Below are 27,006 nucleotides of genomic sequence, written 5' to 3' on the forward strand. Positions count from 1 at the left end.
ATCACAATGCAATGAAATTAGAAATCAACAACTATAATAGAGTTGACGATACTCCTCAAATGTTAACATTTCTTCTTCTTTTTTTATTTTTTCTTTTGCTTTGGTGAAAGCTTACAGAGCAAATTAGTTTTCCGTTCAACAGTTTTTGCGCGTTGTTTCGTAACATTAGTTGGAGTTCCTTCAGTGTAACATCACTCTTCCTGCTTTCTCCTTGGGTTCCCTGGGTGCATTCATCCTTCTTTCCTGCTCTTGTTTCCTTCTGAGCTTTGTTTTGGGGCAAGTGCTGCCCTTTCGGTCTCCTATGCTTCTGAGGAGTATGCTCCTCACAGGCAGAAAGTTAAAACTTTCAAGTTAGAGAGATCAAAACAGAAACTGCAGGTGAGTTTAGAACAGTCTGAAAATGAGCGCACTATGTTTCAAAATCCATGGGATAGAACTTTCTTCCAGGTGCCTCTGGATGGACTCGAGCCTCCAGCCTCTTGGTTAGCAGCCAAACACATTCACTGTTTGCATCAGCCAGGGACTCTATGCTTATGCTGATGCATAGAATACTTACAAAATAATGAGACCAAACTGCCCCTATCATTTAACAGTGAACCCAAGCACTCTGGCTCTAGCTGATTCTTTCTAAAAGCTGCCTTTTATTATATTGCTTGACTGCACAGTAATGTGTTTGGCTATTTAGATTGTTTCTGCTTCTTTACTCCTAACAGCCCAGCCTGCAGTAAACATCACTACATTCATACGTCTCTGTCATAGCTTCCCTACAAGTGAGACGGCTGGGGCGAAGGGTTTGTGCGTTGAGTTGCCAGGTTAACCTTGGAGAAGGTTGCATCAGGTTATGTTTCCGCAGCAGGGTGCGAGAGTGACTGTTTCCTCACAGTCACAACACTGACTCTGAGTAACTGTTACAATTTTGCCAGTGTCATGGGTAAAAATTCTGCAGAGATGAGTGCTAACTGAGGATGGAGGACAGCTAGAACTGAGACATGCAGGATGATAGTTGTTAATAAAAAGGAGAGGGTCTTTATTAAATATAAACTTGACCATGACCCAGCAAAGAATCAAAAGCAGGAACTCAAAACAGGTACTACTGGTACACCAGTGTTCACAGCAGCACTATTCACAATAGCTAGAAGGTGGAAACGATTCAAATGCCTATCAACGGATACACAGAGAATCCAAATGTCATATATCTGTATAATGTGCATCATAAGGAGACATGAAGTTCTGACACATGCTATGACATGGATGAACCTTGAGAACATTATGCTAAGCTGAACAAGTCAGACATAAAAGGACAGACCTTATATGATCGCAGTTACGTGGAATATCCAAAACAGGCGTATGTATAGAGACCATAGTGGCACCAGGAGCATGTGGGAGGGAAAGATGGAAGTGTTACTTAAGGGAAGCTGAGTTTTTGCTAAGGGTGATGCAAAATTTGGGAACAGATTGTTACGCACCATGGTGAATGTGATTCATGTCTCTGCATTGTGCACATAAACATGGTTGAAAAGGCAAATGTTTTGTGTTACATATTTCACCACAATAAAAAAAAACCATACATTTATATTTAGAAAATTGTATAAAAATGGTGCCCTGAATAAAGAGGGAATAGTAGTACCCTGAGGCTGCAGTGGAGGTGCGTGGTAGTGCGGGGCAGGGCAGTGCGGTGAGAAATCAGGCCGAGCAGGGAGCAGCGCTGGAACCCAGCATCGGGAGGCCGCATATGCCAGGCCAGGCGCTGTGGCTTTAAGGAGGGGAGTGTTGTGTTTAGCTCTGGCAACTGAGCAGTGGTATCTAAGTGTCAGAGGACCCATGTGTGTTCTCCATCCCCTACAGAAAGCCAACAAAGGGCAGAGCCGGGCCATCGAGCGCCTAAAAAAGAAGATGTTTGAGAATGAGTTCTTGCTGCTGCTCAATTCCCCCTCGATCCCATTTCGGATCCACAACCGGAATGGAAAGGTCAGAAACAGCAGGATGGGACAAAGGCAACCTTTTTTCTTGGTCTGGGGCTGCCTACTCTGTGACTCCTAGGCCTGACTTGTGGGACTCAGGCCCCCTCTTCCCAAGGAGGCTGCCACAGATCTGGCTCTGGCCTCCTTCTCCCCCCTGGTGTGGAGCCACTGCCCTCTGCTGGCTCTCCCTGGCACTGCCATTTCTTTCACCCAACTTCCCAGGGAAGGAGGCCCCGCCCCCAGCTGCCTCCTTCTCTAAACCTAGGGGTGACTTGGTGAAAAGCATCTGTGTTGGGGCAGGGGACAGTGTCTGGGAATATGTTTGATTTGACCATGTTCATCCCACTAAATTCTTATCCTCCTCTCCTCAGAGCTACCTGTTCTTACTGTCCTCAGACTATGAGAGGTCAGAGTGGAGAGAAGCAATTCAGAAACTACAGAAGAAGGGTAAAGTCCCGCCCCGCTCTGCACTGCCCTGTGGGGTGGGGTGGGGTCCGTGGCAATGATGAGCTTTTGCATTTTTAAGCACTTTCAAGACTAACCTTTGCTCTTCAGTCCTCATAATCACCCTATGAGGTGCCAGGCAACTGAGACACAAATAAGTGTTTTGTTTAAGACATGCAATGAATTAGCAGTAGGACTAGACACATACCTGAGCTTCAGTTACTCATAGTTCAGTCGTTCTCATACTCTAATCCACCCACCCTCACCCTGCTGTTGAGTGTTGCTAAGCCTTTCACCTCCTCAAGGATCCTAGAGCCAAGTTGTTTTCTAGCAGCAGGTCCTACTGGACTTATGATGGTGTTTCCCCTTCTCTTGGCTCCTTCCACAGATCTCCAGGCCTTTGTCTTGAGCTCAGTGGAGCTCCAGGTGCTCACAGGATCCTGCTTCAAACTTAGGACTGTACACAACATTCCTGTCACCAGCAATAAAGATGGTAAGATCCAGAACCGAGGTGGTCCAACCTGCTGGTTCAAGCCCCCAGGGCCTTGCTGAGGCCTTCTACAAGGACTCAGGCAGTCACTTGGCTGTAAATGGCTAAGCCCTGCTGGGACTACTCAGTTGTCAGGTATACAGAGAGCTTGAAAAGCCGCCGTTGTCACAGTGAGATATGAACCATCAGGTCGGGATATGGACCCCAACCTCTCCCTGGCCCCTTCTGGCTTAGAAGAATCTGGCATCCTGGTAAACTAGGATTCTGTTGTTCACATATTATGATGGAGTCAGATAATGGAAGCCTTTTGCTTCCTTGGGATGGGGCAATGGGGTACCATGGAATGCCAGAAGAACTAACAAACCTGTCCTGGAGAAAGTGCAGCCAGAATGCTGTTTCGAAGCAAGAATGGCCAGACTTTGTCTCACCTACTTTGGTCATGTTGTCAGAAGGGACCATTCCCTGGAGAAGGATGTCATGCTTGGTAAGGTAGAGGAGGGTCAGCGAAAAAGGGGAAGACCCTAAATAAGATGAGATAGACTGAAACAGTGGCTGCGATGATGGGCTCAGGTGTAGCACAGATTGTGAGGCTGACACAGGACTGGGCAGTGTTTCGTTCTGTTGTACACAGGGTCACTATGAGTTGGACCCAACTCAGCAGCACCTAACAACAACAACATATGGATTAGGGCCACAGGTTTCCAGGGACCAGATCTTGGAAGGCTTTGAATACCAAGCAAGGGCGTTTGGACTTCTTGCTGTCAGCTGAAGAGCCTGTGGTGTTTCTGAGCAGGGGAGAGTTAAGATCAGGGCTGATTAACTGGCCCAGAGAGTGGATTCTGGTTGCCCATGAGTGCTTGGGAAGGGTCAGCTCTCTGGAAGGGATCTTAGAGGCAAGCTCGCCCTGGCATATGGAGGTCATGTAGAGCCCCCTGTGTCCCAGGCTGGAGGCAAAGGAGGATCATCTCTCTTCCATTACTGCAGAGTGAGTTACATTGGTTAATTTTCACTTTGAAAGGGTAGTCCAAGGAGGGCAGCCAAGGAATAAGCAGTATTCAGAGGGGGGTAGATAAAGTATTCCTGGGGAACAGGATGAAATCCCTGGCCCAGACAGTTGTGGGTTGGCCTCCCAGACCGAGTGCTGGGGAGAAGGGGCACCAGCACCCTCTGGGCAAAACTGTATTCCGGGAAGCAATAGGCTTTGGCATGTTTTTCATCTGGCCACCAGGTGGTGCTGTCTGACTGTCCGCCTCCCCACCACCCTGGGCTGGAGATGGGGATGAAGCCCAAAGCAATGTCTGATCTCCCCCTCCCCTCGGGGCTTTTCTCTCTTGCAGACGATGAGTCTCCAGGACTCTACGGCTTCCTTCATGTCATCGTCCATTCTGCCAAGGGATTTAAACAGTCAGCCAGTAAGTGCCCCGGACCACCAGCCCTAGGGAGAGGTTGGGTGGGCCATTCATTGCGCATCCCTTCATAAGGATGTCCCCGTGGACTCATTGCGTGGGATCTCCCATGCTCACCTACTCTGCTCTGCTCTTCTCATGCCTGGGCCCTGCCAGAGGGCCCTGAGATAGGGGCATTCCCCCAAAGGCTAGGAAACAGCTGCTCTTGACTGGAACATCTTCCTTGCTTATTGTCTCCAAGTCTGCTCAGCTACAAGCCTCTCACCCACCCCTTGGTGTCTGCACTCTCACCCTACATCTACCCTTTGTGTGTATGTGTGATTTGGGTGAAAATTTACGGAGCAAATTCACTTTCCATACAGCAGTTCACATACACTTTGTCTCATGACATTGACTACAGTTTACCCCAATGCAATAGCTTCCCTCCCACTTCCTCCCCACAGTTGCCCTTCCCTGTGTCCATCTCTCCATGCACTCCTGCCCCCTGAGCTGTCTCCCTGTGCATAAGCAGCCCTTCTTTCTCCCATGATGGTTCTCTCCAAGGAGTGTATCTACCTCAGGTACATGTTCAACTCATATGCCTGTCTTTTGTTTGGCTGGAAGCCACAGGTATGGGTTCAATTCCCGATCTGAAGGGCAGCTAGGGGCCATAGTCTCAGTGGTTCCACCAGGCTCTATCAGACCAGCAAACCTGGTCCCCTCCCCCCTCTTTTTTTTTTCCAAATGATTTTGAGTTTTGTTCCACATATCTATCCAGGATCCCCCTCTGAGTGGTTGACAGTGGTAGCCAGCACCATCTAGTTCTTCTGACATCTACCAATTTTAAGCTATGTGACCTTGAGCAAGTTTCTCAACCTCTCTGAGCCTCAACTTCCTTCTTCATAAAAGGCAGTCACACTTGTTAACACTGACCAGAAAGCAGGCTTAAATATGACAGTGTCTGTGTAACTCTAGCACACAGGCACATGCATCCCTTTTCCTTCTCTTCTTTATCATCATCTACTAAATCTGGACAATATTTAACACTTCACAAAATAGAATTATCCTTATTATCTACTTCTTACCCACATAAGGATTTGTGAGTAGGTTTGACAGCTAATAGTTTCTACCCATTCGCCAGATGAGGAAACAGATGCAAGGACTTGATGTCGTGCAAGATCAGAAACGCAGGACTCCTGATTCTTTTCCTTCCAGCTTAGCCCTTCCCACTCCTTTCTGGTGGGCAGGGGAGGACTGCCCTGGGCCTCTGTCCCTGCAGCATACCAAGAAGAAGCTATGCCATTGACCCACAAAACAGTCACTTGATGAACATTTACTGGGAACCCTTCCTGAGCTCCTGGGGTAAACCAGCCTCCTTTCCCTATGTCCCCATCACAGCTGGACAAACCACGTCCCAGGACCTGTTGTGCTGTCCTGCCATTTGTCATTTGTCTCCCTGCCCCGCCATGAGGTCTTTGAGGGCAGGACCATGTCTCCTTTATCTTTGCATGAACAGGAGGTCAGCAGTGCTGAATGAAGTAGTTCATTAACAGAGGGCCTGCTACCTTACTGGGTGCTAGAGAAAATGTGGACAGAGCCTTGGCATATTCAAAGCATTTTCAGGTTCATTATCTTTTCTCTGGTTGTACAGGCAGCCCTCAGAGGTCATGGTTATCATTCCCATTTTACACACGAGGACACTGAGGCTCGGAGCGCTCAAGTGATTTTCCCAGGGTCACACAGATGGTGGCATAGACCTCAAACCCATGTCTTCAGACATCAAGCCCAAGCTCTTTCCTTTGCAAAGTGTAGCCAGGACCTTCTACACTGATCCCTCAGTGTGCTTGTTAACATGGCAGCTTCCTGGCCCTTTCCTAGACTTACAGAATTCCCTTCTCAGAGAGAAGGGATGCTGCCTAAGAGTCTGCCAGGTTAATAAGTTCACAAGGGCTTAACACACCTAACCAGGCACCTCCCATCTCCATGGTTACAGATATCTCACCACTTCTCCCCCTCCTTCCAGTTGTCTGGGGACAGCCCTCAGGGAGCAGGCCCATCTAGGAGGCGCGTCCCCCTCCCCCAGAGCAGGTGTTCCATCTCCCAGAGTGGATCAGGTGGTTAGAAAAGGGGTGAGTTCCACCTGGGCTGCTGTGAAATGTTTCCTTGTCTCCAGAGTGTCTTCACTCCTCCTGTCTGCCATTGACCCTCTCAGGAACTCATTCAGACTTGAGGGTCAAGCCTAACTGGGCTGAGACTCTTCTACCATGGCTTCTTGTCCTCGTCAACTCATTAAGTCTATATAGTCGGGCCTAGGGTTTTACAGATGAAGGAACTGAGGTGGGAAGTTAGGTGATTCACACAAGGTTCCCTGGCTAGTAAGCAGCAGAACCAGGATTTGAACCCAGACAGTTTGGCTCAGAAGCCCTCACTTTTATCCCATGAGCTACCCCCAAGCCTAGCTGGGAGGCTCATTCACACCAAGATAACTAAATGTGACCGCACTTCAGTCTCACCATCTCCTAACCTCACAGACCCACATCCTTCTCTGGCAGAGGCGGGAGCCTTAGGCCTCTGGCATTGTTCAACTGTAAATCTGTGTCTGGATCCTTTGCATTTCAATACCCAGTTGTACTCCGTTGTACTCAGCTAGAGATTTCTCAGGGGTCAGCTCCACTCCCTTCTGCAGGAAAGCAACCCAGAGCATCTCTGTGATGGGGCGTGAGTGGAGTGAGTGGCCTAAGCATTATGTCTCCCTCTGACTTCCACCCCCTCATCCTCTCATATAGTGCATCAAAGTCACCCCTTGCCTCACCATTACCCTGGTAAACTTGGCACCTCCCGTGGAGGTGGGGGGCTATAGGGTCCAAGTCCCAGAAGGAGTGTACAGATTTGCGGAGTATTCATGGTGACCACCCAGTACTGTGACCCATCAGTGGGGTCTCATGGTAGAGAAGAGGAGATGGTCAAAGTTACAGGCCATAGTTTGAGATGGAGACACTAGGGAAAGCCCACCACCACCACCCACCCTGTACCACTTTGTTGCCGGAAGCTCTTGGGCAGTGACGAGAGCATCATTCACTCACCCCCACTGGGTGCCAAGCACTTTTTGTGGCACAGAGGGTACTCTAGTGGATAAGAAACACAAGGCTACCGTCTGCATGATGCTCATATAGAGGCAGTGGACAAAAGAGAGACAATAAACACACAGAGAATTTTAGTTAAAGCTACTTGCAGAAGCTCTGGTGGCATAGTGCCTAAGGCATTTGATGCTAACCAGAAGGCTGGAGGTTCAAACCCACCAGCCACTCCTTGGAAGGAAGGTTGAGCAATCTCTACTTCCATAGACATACCACTTTGGAAACCCAAGGACAGATTGACTCAATGGCAGTGAGTTTAGTTTGTTTTTGGTTTATGAAAGGAAAAAGCAAACCAGAGGGGAGTTTTGCAATATAGGGGGCCATTTTGGGTTATCACAGTAATCAGGGGTTACTTAACTCAGAGGCCAGGGCTGCTAAAAGCTCTCCAGTGATGTCCACCTCAAATGCCAGTGATAACCCTGTTGAGAAGCCCTGAGATCAGTGGGCAAGAAGAAACTCCTTTAGTTACGTGGTCAGTGAAGACCTTGAGGCTTCAGTGGGGAGGAGGCAGCCAAGCAGAGGTTGGGGATGAGGGGAGCCAGCTCAGGGCCCTGAAGTGGGAGGAGGCCAGCGAGGCTAGAGGGTGGAGAATGAGGTGGAGAGGGGCCGAGCCATCTGTGAAGAAGGCAGAGAGTAGGAAGGGCTGTGGGGAGGAGAATGCTAAGATGCCACCCCACGGGGATGTGGGGAAGGACAGATTCAGTGTTCTCTTTCCTTCCTGAGCCTCTGGGCCTCATTTGCGTCTCTGCCTGCCCTTCCTCCCGCAGACCTGTACTGTACCCTGGAGGTAGATTCCTTCGGCTATTTTGTCAGCAAAGCCAAAACCAGGGTGTTTCGGGACACGACAGAGCCCAAGTGGGATGAGGTGAGTGCAGGGATCTGGTGCCTCCCAGGGACCTCTGAGCGTGTTACCAACTATGTCCACCACCACCACCCCCCACCATGCTCATGTCCTGCCCAGAAACGATGGCTGAACCTGCTGGTAGGGCCAGCCTGGTCCCTTTAACCCCTGTGTCTTCCACTCATCTGGCTTCTGATGACAGTATTCATATTGACTGGGAGCAGACATCATCTCAACTCAGGCTCCCAAACTGCAGTTCATCAGTGATGGGAGACCTTGGAGAACTCGAGGAAATGTGGAAGTTCCTCCTTGTCTCGCAGCTCATCCTTACGTGCCCTTCTTACCCTGCCCCTGCAGAAAGTCCACACCTCTCAGGAAGCCATGTCTCCCAGCCTCAGAAATTCAGGGCCCTTTGTCTCCATCTTTCTGCAGGAGTTTGAGATTGAACTCGAGGGCTCTCAGTCTCTGAGGATCCTGTGCTATGAGAAGTGCTATGACAAGACCAAGGTCAACAAGGACAACAATGAGATTGTGGACAAAATCATGGGCAAAGGGCAGATCCAGGTGAGGGTCCAGGTGCAGCCCGAGCACCAAGGGGAAGCTGGGGGAGCTGCTAGGAGGTGGTGCCAGTTGAGAAAGAGTCCTTCCTTGGTGTCACCCATCTGCTTCGAAAATGGTGCTTGACCCCTTGTGACTTCAGTTGAAAGCTGGTGTGAGAAAAGTTCCCCAAGATGGTGGTCCTCTTCTGCTGGACACACATGCCTGGTCCCAGGCTTCCATGCCTGACTCAGGTGGCTTAGCCACACTCCCACAGGATGGACTGGAGGGATGGCAGCTCCCTTTGTTCTCACATGTGTGGATGATGGGTGACGTTTCTTGAACACTGTGTTGAGGATTCTGAGGCTGTATCCATGAGCAGGAGAGAAAAGTGCTGGATTTGATTAGCAATGTCTATCATAGGCGTGGGAGGAGGAATGAGGCACAGGCCTCTGCCATTCATCTGGAATGGGTTAGAATCCAGCTGGGACGCTGGGGAGCTGGTCTCTGGCTTGCTGTGAGGGTTGCACTGGGCCTTACTCATCTGTGCTGGGAATTATCTGGGTTAGGGTGGCCTGTCTGGATATTGCAGAGGCAGGTCCTCTGGTTAAGAGCATATATGCCTCAACTGTGTTTTGTGTGCAAATGGATGTGAAATAAAGGGCCTTCTTTGCAGCCTCCATCCCTGGAACATACTTCTAGTTTTGAAGATGGCTGCTATTCAGTTACCCATCGAGAGCACACAGGCCTGGGGGTGAGTGGCATTGGGCATGGAGCCAGCCACGCTCCTATCTGGCACCTCATGTGGCCTCATGTTTATGACACGAGTGGCCTGGTTTGGGAGTGGATTCAGTGACCCAAAAATCAAGAAAAGTAAAACCTGGCCTGGACTGGGTATTGAGCCCCAGGCATTAGGAGCTCTGGGCTTAGCAATCGTCCCAGGGGTGATCTGGGTGTGGCTACAATTGCCCTGTCTACAAAAAGGGTCTGAACAATGATCTTTCACAGAAAATGTTAATCTTCTGATGCATTGTTGAGGCTGCTTTTTGCTATCTGGCTCTTAACAGGTATTGATGGCATTACCCTTTGGGGATGCCTCTGGACCTCTCACTCTCCACACCTGTCTCAAGCTCCAGTGTTTGAATAGGGAGAATGGCACCCTTTGGCCATCTGCCTCACATCACTCCACATTACTGAGCACGCCCCTTCCTGACGCTATGAGACCTGTACCTTGCTCCTCAGCACTGTCGCCAGGGAGACAGTGTTGCTAGGTAACCAGAAGCCAGTCCTTCATTATTTAGGAAGTGGGGGCTGATGAGAAAGAGCTGTCTAAATTCAGTCCCTGAAACCTACTTTCTATAGGGATGGGAGCCCCATTGCCACATCTGGGATGGGCAGAAGGTTAGGCAGGAGAGGGTTCTGGACTGGGACCCAGACTGTCCCAGATACTCCCAGCCACGAGACATGACCGGCTGCCACACTACCTGTCCTATTTGGTGGCTTTGGAATGGAAAGAGTTAGAAAGGGTGTCCAGGGCAGCTAGCTCAGTGGGTACTTGGCCCCAGAGCCCTCTGGAGTCCTGATTGCAGGAGCCGTTGTTCTCCCCACCTAGACGTCAGCTCTGTTGCTCCCCTGCTTCTCACTGGCCAGCCACACAGCGGAAGAATACCATAAATCATCCCATCCTAGAGACAGGAGCAGATGGAGGCGGTGGGGGAAGGGGAGGAAGCCAGGTTATGTTTGGCAGAGCAGAAAGCACAGTCTGGTAAGGAAAACATTTTTGTGTTTAAGCTTCTCAGGCAATGTGAAATGCCTGCAAGTTGATATTAAAAGAAACACAAACCTTCCTGCTGCCAGTTGACCTGGGCCTGGGAGCGGGCAGTTCTGTCAGAGGCCTCTGGGAGGCTTTGAGGTTCTCCCAGGACTCAGGTCCCCAAATGCACTGCCCCTTGCTCTCCGCCACAGCACCATCTACCAGCCTTCCTGTGTGTCCCATCTAGGGGCATATTGGGGGGGGGGGTTCTGATAAAGTCTTATTCACCCTGTAACTGCCCTGAGAGCCACTCAGGATGGCCAGGCTGCAGGGAGGGCCTGCACTAAGCAGTTCCCACGTGACTAGGTCCCACTGAGCAATGGAATGGTCTGTTCCCACAGCTCTCTTCCACCTTCCTTCCTACCACGTGGACACAGAAGGGGATTGGCACCAGCTTCTGGCACTCAGTCCTGTTGCTCTTCTGCAGGTGCCGAGGGAGGAGCGGAAGGCGGCCCTGTGCTAGGAGCCCAGGCCTTGGGGATGTTCTGGTGGCCTGAAGGACAGACGGGGGGAGAAGACCCCATCTGTTGCCCTCTCTCCTCTCTCAGCTGTCCCACACAGGCCATCCAGAGAACCTGTTTCCTAAGCTTCTGGCATTTGCTCCTGCAGTGAATCTGCTTCTCTGGGTTTGCCTGGTGTGGCAGTGGGGGAAGGCGATCTCTGGAATGGAGTGGGGTGGACAAGGACAGCATTTAGTGACAGACACAGTGCAAACCACCACCATGGGTGTCCAGCCAGCATTTGTGTACTTGGAAGGCCATCCCCAGACATTGTCTCATGTAATAGCCCTGCAAAGAAAATGGCACTTGTGTCCTCCCCATTTTACAGGTGAGGACACTGGGGCACTTAGAGGGGAACTACCTTAGCCATGGGGGCCCTGCTGACAATGTGCAGGCAAGGCCAGTACTCTCTCCTCTGTACCATGCCCCAGGTCTCTTACCAGGAGTCTCCTAGCCTGGGCAGAAGGCCCTGGCATGGCTGGTGGCCTGCAGAAGGAGCTGGGGTGATGTTCTGCCTCAGTGTCCCACACTACAGCATAAGGTGAATGTCAGGCTTCCTCTGTTGAGTCTTATTACTTGAGCAGGGTCATGTCCACCTGGTATACCTGGAGGGAAGCAAAATGAGCATGTGTGCAAGAGAGCAAGGGGAGAGGGACCAGGTGTGTCCATCACGGGACTAACCGTTCCAAGAGGTGCAAGGTCCTGACCTCAAGTTGACTGTCAGTTTGGAAAGACAAGTGTATTACACCACATACATATTGTATACTGTATTGATATGCCAAGTCCTTATTCAGTTTGGCTGTACTGTGGTGGCTTGTGTATTGCTGTGATGCTGGAAGCTGTTCCACTGGTATTTCAAATACCAGCAGGGTCACCTATGGTAAACTGGTTTCAGTGGAGTGTCTAGCCTGAGAGAGACTAGGAAGAAAGCCCTGACAATCTACTTCTGAAAATTATCCCTAAACCCACTGCTGTTGAGTTGGATCCAACTCATAGCGACCCCTCTTTGAGTTTCCGAGGTGGTATCACTACAGAAATAGATTGCCCAGTCTTCCTTCCAAGGAGTGGCTGGTGGGTTTGAACTACCAGCCTTCTGGTTAGCAGTCAAATGCCTTAGGCACACTGCCAGAGCTCCTGAAAATTAGCTGATGAAAATCCTTTGTGCAAGAGAGCAGGGAAAGAGGATCACATCAGAGTATTGTTCGGTCTAGGGCTGAAAGGCACTCAGCATACACAGTGGCTACAGCCAAGGACTCGGGCACATACAGGGCAGCATTTCACTCTGTTGGACACGGGCAGTGATGAGTCAGAGCCAACTCAGTGGCAACTAACAGCAGCTGTAAGCCACGGTAGTGATAATGATAACGTCAGAGAGCAGATAGGAACCCCACCTTGTGCTAAATGCTAGCTCTGTTATCTCAGGGGTTCTTCCCAGTGCCCTACGGGGTAGGAATGCTGTCACTGTTTTACAGATGAGAAAGCTGCGGCTCTGAGGGGTCCAGTAACTTGCCTGGGGCCAACAGCCAGGGACCAGGAAAGCCAGTGAACCAGGGCTGGTGACGACCTCCAGAGCCCATGCCCTGCCCTCTCTAGAAACTCTGCTGTCTTCTGTGTTTTCTGAATAGTATGGTAGAAACTTGTGCTATAGGAATCAAATAAGGCTAGGTCCTCACGGGCTGGCATTAGGGAGGCTTCAAGGAGGAGGTGGAATGAGAAGGGTTTGAGAGAACTAGATGTTTTAAATTCCAAAGGGCTGTTTATAGTAGAAAGAAAATTGCAGAAATAGTAAAGCAACTTGAAAAATAATCACAACCCACCCTGACTCCCACTCCTGAAACAGCCATTTTCTCTGTGCTGTTTCCCTTCCTCAGGTGTACACATTGTTAATATGGTTTTAATCATAGGGTATATATTTTTTATTATTACTATAAGCCCCCCTCCCCTGCTTGGGCTGTATATAGTCTTTATAATTACCTTTTTTGGATATATTATTAAAATTACTTTATTTAACTATAATGGCCAACACATCAATTGCCCATTATAAGGTTCTGTGTTATTCTGTAGAGGTAGGCAGGCTCTGGATCAGCAGAAAGGAGCAGGCAGCATCGGGGAGCAGAACCAGCCTAGCCAGGGGTTGTTATTGTTATTTTGCTATCGAGTTGGCCCCGACTCATAGCGACCCCTCCTTGGGTTTCCGAGGCAGTATCACTACGGAAGTAGGAATGCCCAACCTTCCTTCCAAGGAGTGGCTGGTGGGTTTGAACTGCCAGCCTTCTGGTTAGCAGTCAAGTGCCTTAAGCACTATGCTACCAGAGCCAGGGGTAGGGAGGCTGTAATGTTCAGGGTGTGTGACCCAGGAAATGAAGGAGCCCAGCCTGCCCAGAGCAGAGAGCCCAGGCAGGAGGGGTTTTGAGCCACACAAGCAAGAGGAAAATTGAGCCACAAGGGATCCTAAAAGAAGAAGAGGGAAAAAAAGATGCCATCAAGTTGATTCTGCCTCATGGCGACCCCATGTGTTCAGAGTAGAACTGTGCTCCATGGGGTTTCTGTGGCTGGACCCTTTCAGAAGCTGGTCACCAAGCCTTTCTTTGGAGGCTAACCTTTTGGTTAGCAGCTTAACCGTTCGCACTGCACAGGGACTCCAGAAATGATCCTCAAACTAAAAAACCCCACTCAGCTGCCATCGAGTCTGGTTCGACTCATAGCAACCCCCATTGGGTTTCCGAGGCTGTAAATCTTTACGGAAGTAGATTGCCCCGTCTTCTTCCCTTGGAGCAGCTGGTGGTCTGAACCACTGACCTTCTGATTAGCAGCAAATGGCTTATCCACTGTGCCACCAGAGCTCCCTAGAGGACATTTAATTCAATCCTGTTCTTGCAGAGAGGAAAGTAAGACCAGAAAGGGTGAGTGACATGGCCATGGTGACAAAGTTCATTAGTGGCTGAGCAGAGGCTCAAAATTCATGTTCCCAACTCAGGCTGGTCACGCTTGCTCAGTTACTGGGCAAATGAGTCTGTCTGTGGCTCTCAGGGGTCTTGTCCTTTGTCACTGCAAATTGAGCAGAAGACTCCCCAGCCTGGTCCATTTCTCCTCCTCTGGGATCAAGAATCCTCCCTTTCTTCCCCAGAGCACAAGGAAAATTGCCCCCAGGTTCTGCATCCAGGCTCACCTCTTCCTTGCTGCCCCTCCCCCCCACACACAGGTAATAGCTCAGCCCGTGGGGCTCCCCATGCAGTCTCCTCAGCCTCCTGGCCCCCTGGGACTCCCTTTTGTTTGTCCCAGTCCATTTCCAACCATTCCACTCCCGGGCTCCAGATGTGCTGTCCCCAATTAGAACCTAGCCCCTGGCTGATTAGCGTGTTCCCAGGTCTAGCCCTTGTTGACTGGCTGGACCAAAGGCAGAGCTCTCCCTGAGGGCCCACAGCTCAGTTCCTGCCACTTAGACTGGAAAGGGCTTCGAGACCAAGGAGCTACTTCAGCTGGAGGAGTCCTCTGTGCCCTGCTCCCCCGTTTCCCAGTTCAGCCACGAGCCAGGGGACAAAGAGTCTCCCTGAGCTCTCCTCTCCTGGGTGAAAGACAGCTTCACTTTCCCATGAGCCTGCCAGGGGTGTCCTAAGACCCGGGAGTGGGAAAGGGGCAGGGTTCCAGACCAAGAAGGAAGCTTCAGTTGACCTATACCTGGGATGGCCAATTGCGCCTTGCCTCTGATGGGAAGGTTCAGGCCTGATGGGGTGCCTCCTCTCCACCCAAAATTTGGAGCCTGTGTCCCAAGGGGAAAAGGGAGGATACTTTCTTTGACCTCTGGACCTGGCCCTTTGGAAGCTTGTGAGAGGTCAAGACTGTTATAAATGATACTCAGAAGGAGGTCATAAGGGCAGCCCCCTGCCTTTGGGACGGGGAGAGTCCTCGGAGCCCAGATTGGCAAATTCGACAAAATCTAGACCCTCTTTCTTTCAGGTGAGAACAAGAAAGAGCCTGATCTCTGGACGAGGAGATTTCACTGGCTCCTCCTCCCCCTGACCCTGGGCTTTTCCTCTGATGTGTTCATCCCCCTCCAGCTGTAACAAGAGAGCAGGGCCCGTGACCTTAGAGCAAGACCCTAGCCTCTTATGGTTGAAGAAAACAGTAAGACCATCCTCTGGCCTACTCTCCCCCAGGTTAGGTATTCTGGCTTCTTGGCTCTTCTTTCCTCAGAGGTCCTGTTGGTCCTCTCCTTGGACAGTGGTCTGGATATGTTGAGGGTGGTTGACCTGACTGCTGTAGGAAGAACACTGGGCTGAGTCCAAAACCCCAGGTCCTGGTCTCTTGACCTCTTGGGGACTCGGTTTCCTCATCTGTTAAATGGGGATAGGTATTCCCACTCTGCCTCCATCACTGGCAGGTTAACAGGCTGGAAGGAAGGAATGTACCTGAGAGAGCTGGTCAGAGCTGAGATGTGTCCATTCATGCTCCCGGATGTCTTTATTCCCTTGTTTTTATTGAGACCCTCTAAGTGGCAGGCACTGTGCTGTGGATAGCAAGAATGAACCACGCTGCACCGTCTAGTAGAGGAAGCAGAAGAGAATTTTGATCTTTTGGCCAGTGTTGAAGGGACTTTGAGGATAGACGGATCTGGAGGTCAGAGTCTCTCTCCCTCAGCTCATTAGTTGTGAGAACAAGGTGAGTTACTTGACCTCTCTAAGCCACTGTTTAAAATGAGCTCAAGTGAGAACTGAATGTGGAAGTATGTAAAGCCTTTGGAATAGGGCCTGGCAAAGCTAGTATTTGGCCGATGGTGATGGCCAGCCTTGTGTCCCAAGTTGGCAGATCCAGGTATCCTGTCCCTTCTACCTTCCTGCAGGGATTCTGGGTATAGCTGGTCAAGAAGCCCCCTCCCCAAGAGGCTGTCACTTGAGAGCGGCCCTCTGTGGTTGGGCCTCTGGCTGACTGTTGGTAGCATCTGTTTTCTTAACCTGATGGCATCAGACCTCGCTTTGATGTACTGACCTCAGAGTAGGCAGAGAAGTCAAGGTTGGGGCCGAGGTTTCCCGCCTGGCGGCCTGCAGAAGGGATTGCTCTGACCCCCCGACCAGCATTCCTCCTTGGAGTAATTCTTAGCTTGGCTTGGTGCAGCCCCGCCCAGGCCCAGAGCACAGAGTGAATGAGGATCTGGAAACAAGGGGCCTTTGTCAGCCTGGTAACTGCTTCTGGTTTCAATTACTTTGCAGAGCAGGAGGGGACTTGGAGTGTGCATGGGTCAGGAGCCTGCTGGGACAGGAGGCAGCAGCTCCCCACCCCAGTTCCCTCCATCTGGACCCTGAGGGGGTCTGTTGTCCCTATTTGACTCTGCCCAAGGGTTGAATGTGCCAGCTCTGCTGCCCTGGGAGCATGGGCTCTGGGGCACCAGCCTAGTTGACCCAGAGCCCCTTCCGGCTTTGGCCCACTCTAGTCCTTACAGCTTGGAGGACTGTACTAGGAGAGCACCTGGGCCCTCCCTGGGCCAGGTGAGTCCTCTGACAGAGGGACATTAACATAGCCCTTCAGGCCCTGGTTTATGGAACACACTGGCCATGGTTGGGCCCCTGGACTCTGGACCCTGGACCCTGGACCCTGGACCCTGGACCCTGGACCCTGGACCCTGGACCCTGGACGAAGCCTTGTTTTGCTGAGATGGAGGGTAGAGTGGCCGCTGGGAGACCCTTGGCTGGAGGACTGATCAGAGAGCTTTTCCCTTTCTTGCCTTCCCTTAGTCCCTTGCCTCGCACACCTCACAGCCCTCAGCAGCTTCTTCTCTGGACTCTGATGTGGCCAAGGCTGGGGATGTTTTCCAGTCTTTCCTCTAGAAGATAGGCCCCTTCCCTGTCCCCATCCTGGCCCTGATACATGCCCAGAGGCAGCATCTGCCTCCAGATTTCATGTTTCCTATCCCTGCTGCCTACCCAGACCCATGTGGGGTTCTTCCCTTTGCCACCATCAATACCACCGTGCCAGTCCCGGAGGCACATGGGCTGGGGGATGTTGTGCAGCGGGACTGGTTCTGCTCCGTGCCCCACACTCCTCCCAACAGCCCTGGTGACTGGAGCCATTGTTCTGCTCCAACCCCACCCCACCCAGCTGTTCAGACCCATTTGTTCTCCAGCACCCCAGCTGCTGTCCCTCTTCAAGGCAGGTCTGGACACCTCCATTACACTTGCAGAGCATGCTGCAGCAAGCCTGTCCTCAGCTGGGGAAAAGCCAGGGCAGGATCTTAGGACAGCACCAGCTCCCCTGTCCGAAGGGTTTTCTGAACCTGTCCTACAAACCTCTCCTCCTCCTACCCCTGCTTAGCCTCCTCTCTCTCCCAGGTGTTCCTGATTTGGGGGCGCCTGGACCCTGCCTAGGGGCTTCTGGAGACAGGAAGCCTTCAATAAGAAGCAGATGGAGCTTGAGTCTCCCTCTCTCCCCTCCCCTATGGGGAGGCAGGCTGGGTGCCCACTCCCCTAGGCCTGCCTCCAAGGTTGGGCAACAAGAAGAAGAGATGAGCTGACAGAGGGGACTTTGGGAACTGAGCCGTTAAGGCCCTGACAGCACTCGGCCTCTCCATAAACCAAAAGAGGGGTGCTGTCCTCCATAGCTGGAGATTAGAAGGCTCTCAGACTTGGAGGCAGAAGCCCTGGGTTTTGTCCCAGCTCCACTATTTTCTAGTGGGGTGACCTCAGATGACCTCTCTGAGCTCATCCTTACTAGCCTGTGTGGGCAACAAATGAGTTCATGGAGATAAAGCGTACAGCACACACTCAGTAAGAGGCGAATCTCCCTGCAGGTGGAGGTGGGTAACTTGCCCTAGGAATCCGAAAAACCAGTCCCTAGGGTGGTCTCACTCAGACTAATTTTCAAAGCTTTTGAGAAGAGGACTTGGCAGAATTGTCAGGGAACTCCCTGAATGAAGGCTGCGGCTTGGTGTGAATGCCGATACAGGGGCACTTTAAGTACAGCAAGCCTGTGGGTGGTGGTGGCAGCTGAGAATGAGGGTCTAACCACAGACCCAACCTGTATCCCATGGGTGGGGGACAGGAGGACTGGCCTCAACGTGCTCATGCCCTTGAAGGTAAGAGCTGAGCTGCACTGGCTTCAGGTCAGACCCCAGAGTGACTTCAGAGCCAAGGTGACCCAGAAACACCAGCCTGGCTGACTGGATGAAATAAGTGTTATCTTGTTATAAAGGCCACTGAGAGGAACCCGCAGCTGGCAAACCCAGGGCCTGGAGTTTTCCCAGAGCAGAGAGAGAAGTGGAGGTGAGACATGAGTTTTAGATTGAGGACCCTGACCCAGCAGTTTCCTTAAAAGCCCCTAATTGCCTTGGCCTCTGCACCTCCCCAACCCAAGGGCCAATGCCATGGTGAAGAGCAGTGGTTTTTGTAAGAACCGTGTGTTGGAGCAGCTCAGAACCCACTCACAGAACTTAAGGACAAGGCCCATCACCACTCTAGTCTGTCCCCTTGAAAGGGGACCCAGGGCTTCAGATCTGCCCTGCAGAGTGTGGATATTGCTGAGAGAGACTTCAAGAACCCCCAAGGGGGCAGTGGATAAGGAAGTGTGAGCAATTAGGAAGGGCCCCATCACCCCACTTCAGCCAAAGCACTTCTGCTTCTGTCTCATTGGTGATGGAGAGACTTGGACCTAGATATCATTTGAAAAAGCAAAGGGGGTCCTCAGTTTGGGGTGGGGGTGGGGGAGGTGAGGACTATTTGTCTGGCCCACACTCCTGATCTGACAGCTGTAGAAACTGAGCCGAGAGAGAGAAAGTAAGCCGTCGAGTTCACCAGTGGCCAGGCTGCGTGGCTCCCACATCCTTGGAGCTCAGGGTTGGGTGAAAGGAAGTTGCTTAATAAAGATAAAAGAACATGGAGGCCCCGCAGACCCTGACCTACTTTTGGGCTTCAAAGCCTCCTGTCTAAAGTGGTTATGCTTCAACATGTGGCCTAGGAGGCCCCATGTGTTAAGAACACACCCCCTGAGGGCTGAGCCCACTGACTGTGACAAGGAGCAGACAAGTGGCCAGGGGGATCCAGGCATTGGTCCTGGCCATGACTTGTGTCCTGGAGACTGGAAGGAACAGATGGATGTGTGGTGGGTGCTCTGTTCACTCTGTCCCTGGGTGGGTTTGTTTTAGGCAAGCAAGATGTTCCCAATGGCTCAAGTGGATTTTCCACCCTTTGCTCCGTGACCAAACGTGCCGTGAGAATTACTCAAGGCTGCCAGGGACATGCTGTCAGGACATTTTCTCTGCAGTGGGCAAGCTCTTGGGCTCTTTCAGCCTCTCCCATCCACCTCGTACTGCCAGGCATCCACCCGAGACACCCAGCCTGAGGTGGTCAGGCTGAGTAGACAGAGAAGCCATGTATGAAATAGCACTTACTTTGTACTGCCCTGGGAGCCAGTGCAGGTCTTTGAGGCGTGGGAAGGTAGCTGTGTAGCACGAACAGTCTCTATCTGGGCTGTGTAGTGACTTGCTCTTCATGCTGGCTGAAGGGGCCCTTTTCCTAACATCATGCATATCTTAAACCTGGAACCCACCTTGGGACCCCCAACACTGGACATCAGTCTTCAGCCACCAGTAGCTTCTTATCTAAAAAGAGTTGAGGTGCAAGAGTTCAGAGAGCTGCCAGCCCACGCATAGCAATTTAGCAGTCAGGGACCAGCCCTCAGGGGAGGTCTGGGGACTCAGGCCTGGACTGCCTAAAAGGACCGCTGATTGCTGACTGGTCATCTTCTTGGAGGGGCAGGTCAGTGCTGAATGTGAAGAGGGGTCCATTTGGCCAAGTGCTGTGTTGGAGACTGTGAGCTCTTCAAGCACTTCTCTGCCTGCCACACAGTGGGTATTCATTCAATAGTGAATGAATGAATGAGTGAAAATGTAGCTCCTAGGACAGTGAAAAAGGGGAAGGCCCTCAACGAGATGGATTGACTGAGTGGCTGCGACAGTGGTCTTGAGCATAGCAGGGATTGTGAGGCGCCGCGGGACCAGGCAGTGTTTCGTTCTGTTGTACGTAGTCACTGAAGCCAGAGCTGACTCGACAGCACTTTACAACAAACAACAGGCTCAGCTCTGATGCTGGCTGGCTACTTAGTGACCCTGAGCAAAGTACCCCTTTCTAGGTTTAATGCAGGCCTGGAACTTAGCAGATATTCAGACAGTACTGGATGGACAGACAGAAAAACAAACAAATGAGTCTTAATTTCTGCCTCTGTGAAACTGAGAACCAAGCCTCTGCCCTTCCAATCCTAGATGTGCAGGAATGCAGGGACTACGGTGCCATTAACATTAGAGGATGGTCCCATCCCCTGGCCCCATCTTCCCATAGTTCTCCCTGCGATGTACCACCCTCCCCCAACTCTCTGCGCGGGCCCTGGGCTCTGGCGTCTCCCTCCTCACGTCCCTTGAAGGCTGACTCCCATGCCCGTCTTGAAGCAGTGATTGCCCCTAGGCTTCCTTCCTACCCTCACAGGCTGAGGCTCTGCCCCCAGCTCTGCCCCTTCAGGCCCCACCCCTACTGTTCTCCTCTGGAACCCAAAAGGAGTGCTCTTAGCTCTTCATCTTCAGCCTCCTCCCAGGCTCCTCTTGAGCTTCCAGCTCCAACACCAAGACTCTTGGGTGGCCTGTTGGGCCTTTCCTTCCCCCTCGCTCCCAGCTGGTCTTTGCTGGGGTGCCTGTCATCATGGTCCAGCTGGCTGCTCAGAAACACCCTTGCATGGCTTAGAGAGAGGCATTTGAGCTAGAGAACAGGGACCCAGGGATCAGGGTTCTAGCCTAGGCTGAGGGGGAAGATGCAAGTCATTCCAGTGAGGAAAAGGTGGTCACTCCAGAGAAGTGGCAGCAGCATCCCAGGGTTCTGAGAAAGATCCTGTCTTCCTCCTCATCCTTCTTCTCCTGTTCACAGGCTGGATAATTCTACTGGAAGCTGTCCCCACCCCCACAGTCACCAAGGCAGCACTGGTGGCCATCTCTTCCTCTCCCGCCCACACGTCTCAGGCTGTGTATTATTCTCTGTTGACCTTTTTTTTCTCAGCAATACCACTGCTGATCACTTCAACCTATCTTACCTCAATCACAGCCGTGCTGCGTGGCGTGCCCCCTCCCGAGGGCATCTCCCCAGTGTCCGGCCCTTCTCATTCCTTTGGCAGAGAGCCTGGGGAGTTGATGAGGGAGGATGGGACAGTCCACTAGGAATGTTTTTCATTCCAAAGGCAGTGACATCTGTTCGTGTGGGCCTTACCGCCTAGGCTGTTTATCCAGAGAGGGGGGCCCTTGCCTGTCGTCAGGGCTGGAGCTGCCAGGTGTGGCTGAACAGAAAAGCTAGACAGATAGGACAAAGCGGGGAAGGAGCTTCCTGGGTGGCTGGGAAGCCTGGGCCTAGCCTGGCCAGCAGAAACGAGGATGGGTGTCCAGGGGGCCAGAAGGAGCAGAACTCAGACTGCTGCTTTTGAGGAACTTCTGTCTTGCACGAGCCCTCCCACGCCTTGCTCCTAGACCATTGATTCTGGAAAGAGTGAGTCAGGCTTGGGGAAGAGGAGGCAAATCTGTGCTGTCCCTGGTGAGAGCCCCCTGTCCATGGGGAGGAAGCGAAAGATGAGCAGCTCAAGGGAAGAGCCTCCCAACTCAGCTCCCCATCTGGTAAGGCGCTTATGTCACCATGGAGACCAGTTGGCCATCTTTTCTCCAATCAAAGCTTGCTTTACCCAGACAAATGTTGAGCCTGGGGTTCCCAAGACAGACAAGTATAGGGTTTGGGGAACAGGATCTGCCCCCCTTCTCCCACCTACCAGGCGGGGAATTGGGGCACCTTGCACAGCGTTTCCTCAAACTGCACCCTGTGACAGTGACCCAGCTGAGGAAATAGAACCTTAGAAAGCCAGCATGGGGCCCGTTCTGGAGTTAACCAGCTGGTGCCAAGCGTGGGACGTGTGTCTGCAGCAAGTGAACGTGTGAGCAATTACAATGGCACCTTACCAGCCAGTTACACAACCAGCCAAGTGCCCATTTGCTGAAGGGATATAGAACAAAGATGGGGTCCAGCTGGGGTGATGGCCTTTCCTCATGGCCCTGAGGGGGCCCCATGCCAACCCCTCCTTCCCTACGGGTCCTTCCTGATTCCCTCCAGCTAGAACATTTCCGTTCTTCCTCTAAAGTTTCTCAGTACTTTGTGCTGTTCTAGGGCATAAGACTGTGGGTTTCTTCAGGACAAAGATGATGCTTTGTTCATCTCAGTGTGGTGCATCGTAGGTGCACAGTTGACGTGTCAAATGCATGAGTGAACTTTCTGCCTCCTGTTAAGAGGTGTTTAAGTCCACATCTCGTCTCCTGTCTTGGGCTGTCAGCTTTGTCAAGCACAGAGTTTGGATTCATCTCTGTGATTCATCAGCCCCTACCCCAGGATCAGGCTCAGAGCCAGGCCCTCAGTCAGTGCTTCTTGAATGAAATGAATGGGTGAAGAAAATGAAGGAATGAGTGAAGCTTCTTGGAGGAAGTTGGGTTGTACAGCAGCCATGGTGAGGGAGCTGGCTGGTCCCTCATGGGGCAAGAAGGAGATTCTTTGGAGGTGGCACCTAGGTGCCCTGGGAGAGACAGGTGAAGGACCGGTCAGGAGAGGTGGCTCAGGCCCTAGCCAAGCAAGGGGAACAGGTCTGTCAGTGTCTCAGTGTCTGTCAGTGTTTCCCCCTCCCCCTCGGGTCCTGGGAAACTGTGGTGGCTCGGCCCTGGGTTAGCTGCAGCGACTCTCGGCAGCTTCCACTGAAGCTGTGAAGAGGCTCTGTGGGGTATTAGCAGCCCAGCTGAAGAGCCTGTGACCGGCCCTGTGTCACTGTGCAGAAGCAGGTGCAGAGTGTGGAGCCCTGGAAGGGGGAGGCTGGCCCAGGCCCTGGCTGCAGCCCCAGGGCCCTGTCTCCACCAGGGAAGCAGAAGGCAGTGCACACTGGGATATCAAAGTGGGAAGGGCTATGGGCTTTGGGGCTAGCTAGACCTCGGTTCATGTCCTGCCAGCTGCTTAGGAGCTACGTGACCTTGAACAAGTTGTTGTTCAACTTCTCAAAGTAAAATGACTTCCTCAATGGTAAAATGGGAGTTCGGGTCCTTACTTGATAAGGTTGTGGGAGGATTCAGTGATTTATTCACTTACAGGTTTAGCGCGGCACTCTTTGTATAGTATAAACGCTGAGTAAAGGACAGCCATTATGAGCGGGGGCAGTGATAGTTCAATGGTAGAATTCTCACCTTCCATGGAGCAGATCCAGGTTTGATTCCTGACCAGTACGCCTCACGCACAGCCCCCACCTGTCGTCACTGGAGGCCTGTGTGTTGCTATGATGCTGAACAGGTTTCAGTGAAGCTTCCAGACTAAGATGCACTAGAAAGAAAGGACTGATGATCTGCTCCCAAAACTTAGCCAGTGAAAACCCCGGGATCACAATGGGCTGATCCTCAGTGGATCAGGAAGATGGCTCAGGAGTGGGGAGTGTTGCATCCCATGTGCATGGAGCTGTTCTAAGTTGGGGGGGCGGCAACTTGGCAGCTAACGACAACAATTACCGTGACCAGTTCTTGGCTATTTCTGCAGTGAAACTACCTCTTTCTCAAAAAGCAAAAAAAAAAAAAAAAAAAACAACTACTCTGAGTGCTCTCATGTAAAGCCCTGAGATCTGTTTGCTGGTGAATACCAAACAGGAGCATTCTGGATGCTAAGAGCTGATCTCTACCCCTGACTTATCTGGCCGCCCTGGCGATCAACTAAGAAATGTCCTGACCCAGTCTTTTTTCCAAAATCCAAAAACCATACACACCTTCAGAGAGTCACAGTAGTTGTAAGCGAAGGAGACCTGCCACTCCCCAGCCATATGACCTAGAGCAAGGACTTTACCTTCCTGAGCCCCACTTATTGCAACTGTAAAATGCACAGTAATACCAACTTCATAAAAGTTGTGAGGCATCAGTGCAATGCGGTGTTAGAAAGCCCCTTGTGTGGGACCTGGCCCATGATTGGCACTAGGAAAACTTGGGCTTCCCTCCTACCGTTTGCCTGGTTCTGCCATGGTGCGCCATCCTGGATGTGGCTGGGTTTGTGTGCCCTGACCATGTGGGGTTCAGACCTTTCTCTTTTCTCTAAACACCATCCTCTAACTTGTATTGTTACCTTGCACAGTTTGTTACCTTTCACTCTTGGGTAGCATTCGCTAACTTGCAGATCCAGAACAAGTTCTTTTTATGTCCCAAGGCGTCCAGCACAGAAAGTGACTGATTGCCCTTTTGGTGGCAGGGCACCTCTGGCCCTGGCAGCAGAATCTATTCTTGGGTTTTTTTGGTGAGGTATCCAGGGCCATGGTTAGAAGGGCGTACCTCTTGCAGGACACCTATGACCAGTGTTGTCCTTGGCTCTTGCCCATGTCACTGGAGAAGGCCCACAGCCGCCTGATAGGTGCTGGGGCAGCCGAAGGGATAAGCCAGGAGGCTACCCCACTAGGGATCTTCTTTACTCTTTATATTTCCCACGAAAGGAGCTTCGTGAGTGCCCATCCACGTGTGTCTAGCTCTGTCACCACGTTGGCATTGGGGGTAGCGTCAGTCCTGTGGTCCTTTGAGGTTCAGGAAGCAGAACTCCAGGGTAGTGGGAAACCTTTGCAGGGGGAGGAAGGCAGCCGTTTATGACCACAATCCCACAATCCAGCCCTGGCCCTATAGGCTCCCCCCAAGCCTCTCTCGGATACCCCAGACCCCCAGGGCCGTAGTGCTCGGAGCAGCTGGGTGGTGAAAGCTAATACAGGGATCTAAAGGAGAAGAGACAGGCTTGTGTTTCGCTGCTTGTCAGACTTTACTTAGTAGGGGCTCGAGGGAGGGACAAGGAGTCTGTTAGCTGGTTCCCCAGCTTGCCAAGAGTTAAAGCCTGGAGGTTGGGATTTTTGGAGGGGGCAGCCTCCAGCACCTCCTTTGAGTCACTTCCTTCGGTGGGGGTGGGGGCGGGGGCGGGGGTGCTCCCGCAAGGCTGCCTCTGGCGGTCGGTGGCGCACGCACTCAGCTCATCCTGTTAGCGCAGGACCCGCAGGCGGAGGCAAAGCCCCGAGGCCAGGGTGAGCTGCGCTCACCGGACCCTCCTCTCTAGTCTAGCACGCCACGGGCTGCAGTCTCCTGGGAGGGAGGGAGGGAGGGACGGAGGGAGGGAGGGACGCAGAGGGGAGGAGGAAACCGAGCGCGCACCATGCGCTCCTCTGCCCGACTCGGGTAACAGATCCAGGCAGGCTCCCTTCTCTCCCCGTGGCGGAGCCCCGGCGTCGCTGCCCGGCGTCGCTGCCAGCATCTCTCCTGCCTGCCGGGAGCTGGCCCCTGAGGCCCGGCCGCCGTCGGGGCTGGGCCCCGCCACTGCTGCCAGCATGACCGACGTCCTGCCTCAGCCAGAGTGCAGCCTAATGGCCGTGTGTGAGCCCCTGGAGCGCTGCTGTCTGGATCAGCTGGAGGAGCCTGGGAGCAAGCGGCCCGCCAACACGGGCGCCCGACTCTGGGGCCGGGTGCGCAGCAAGTTACTCCGCCAAAAGGTGCCAGTAGGGGACGGAGTGGGAGGGGGCGGCCGGAAGGATGTGGCTGGGGGCTGCCGGACTGCTTTGGTCATCCCTGACCTGAGAAGCCCTTGGAGTCCCAGGTTATGAGTGTGGGTCCACTCTAAATGGTCTTAATTTGATGATTAGTGCTGGTTGCTAACTTCCCCCTGCCCCCACAGCCTTGGCTTCCTTCTCTGCATGCATCCCAGTCTCAGGAAAAGGGGAGCTGGCTCCTCTTCTACTCTATACAGGCGGGACTAGGAACGGACTTCAGGGAGGGCCCCTGGGTCTCTCTTCTCCCACAGTGTCCAGTGGGCACTACCAACTGCCCCTTTGCTGAGGCACCCTCTTGGACCATGCAGAAGGTACCTTCACACCTTCTGCTGTGTGAGGTTTCTTTGTGTGGGCTTTTGGGGCTCATTCCCCAGCAGGGAGAAGGCAGGAAGGTTAAAGGGTGGTAGTAGTGCTGCTGAGTCTGGGGATTGTTGGCTCTCTTCAGGGGCCACCCAGATGATGGCTGGCCCAATGCCAGTAGGCATCAGGCAACTCAGTGTGCCAGGGGCTCCCTGACCCATCAGGCTGCTCAGCTCAGGCTGCACCAGGGCACTCTGCTGGCCCTGCCTGCAGCCCAGACCTCAGTCAGGATTCAAATCTGAGATAGAAGCAGACTGTCCTGCAGCTGGGAGGCTGCCCTTGGGGCTGGCTTTGGGCCCTCCCATCAGGCATCTGGGGAAGAGCCAGACCCAGTGCTGAGCACACAGTAAAGCACTTGATAACTCTGCAGACCGGAGGACAGCCTGAGCAAGATGTCGCAGGGTGCCAGCCCTGGCTTGGCTAGTCTGTGTGGTGGATGGGGATTTGCAAACCCTCCTGTAACTCAGAAGGGGTCCCTCTGAGCCAGCCCTTACTGCTGGCCAGCTTACAGGCTCCTGACACCTGCCAAGAGGAAGTGTTCTTGGCTCCTTGGGTAGTTTTGTCCCCTGCCAGTGGGGCATACTTGACCTCCCAGAGGTGACATCACTCCTGGAAAGTGCTAGGCAGGGCAGCAACTTGAGCTGTCCTGCAGTGGCCCCTGTATCACCTTCAGCCTCCCAAGGATCAGCCTAGCAGAACCCTGCTGGCCCCAGCTGCAGCCAGAGCCCCTTGGTGCTGAGGCAGCTGTCTGCCCAGCAGCATGGAGCTATCCCCTCCCATCCCCCCCTTCCCCCTCAGCCCCTGCTGAGGCCAGCAGACACCAGCCCACAGCTTAACATCATTCCCGAATTTCAAGGTTGCTGTGAAACCGATGCAGCAGGCTCCTGGCCCAGTGCCAGCCAGATAGAGCCCTTCTGGTTTACCTGGCCCTTTGGGGAGGTGC

General features: G+C 52.5%; 1 protein-coding gene across 1 annotated transcript in view; it reads left to right on the plus strand.

The window, feature by feature from the left end:
• ABR (ABR activator of RhoGEF and GTPase) overlaps nucleotides 1-27,006 on the plus strand; it is a 184,278-nt gene that overhangs the window by 132,353 nt on the left and 24,919 nt on the right. The window contains exons 11-16 of the mRNA XM_007937423.2: nucleotides 1,846-1,968; nucleotides 2,333-2,408; nucleotides 2,794-2,898; nucleotides 4,233-4,307; nucleotides 8,185-8,282; nucleotides 8,691-8,822. Of these exons, the coding sequence (XP_007935614.1) occupies nucleotides 1,846-1,968; nucleotides 2,333-2,408; nucleotides 2,794-2,898; nucleotides 4,233-4,307; nucleotides 8,185-8,282; nucleotides 8,691-8,822 (609 nt within the window). The remainder of the gene's footprint in view (nucleotides 1-1,845; nucleotides 1,969-2,332; nucleotides 2,409-2,793; nucleotides 2,899-4,232; nucleotides 4,308-8,184; nucleotides 8,283-8,690; nucleotides 8,823-27,006) is intronic.

Source organism: Orycteropus afer, unplaced genomic scaffold (genome assembly GCF_000298275.1).
Source record: "Orycteropus afer afer isolate SDZICR_OR568_19922 unplaced genomic scaffold, OryAfe1.0 scaffold00042, whole genome shotgun sequence".
Lineage (NCBI taxonomy): Eukaryota > Metazoa > Chordata > Mammalia > Tubulidentata > Orycteropodidae > Orycteropus > Orycteropus afer.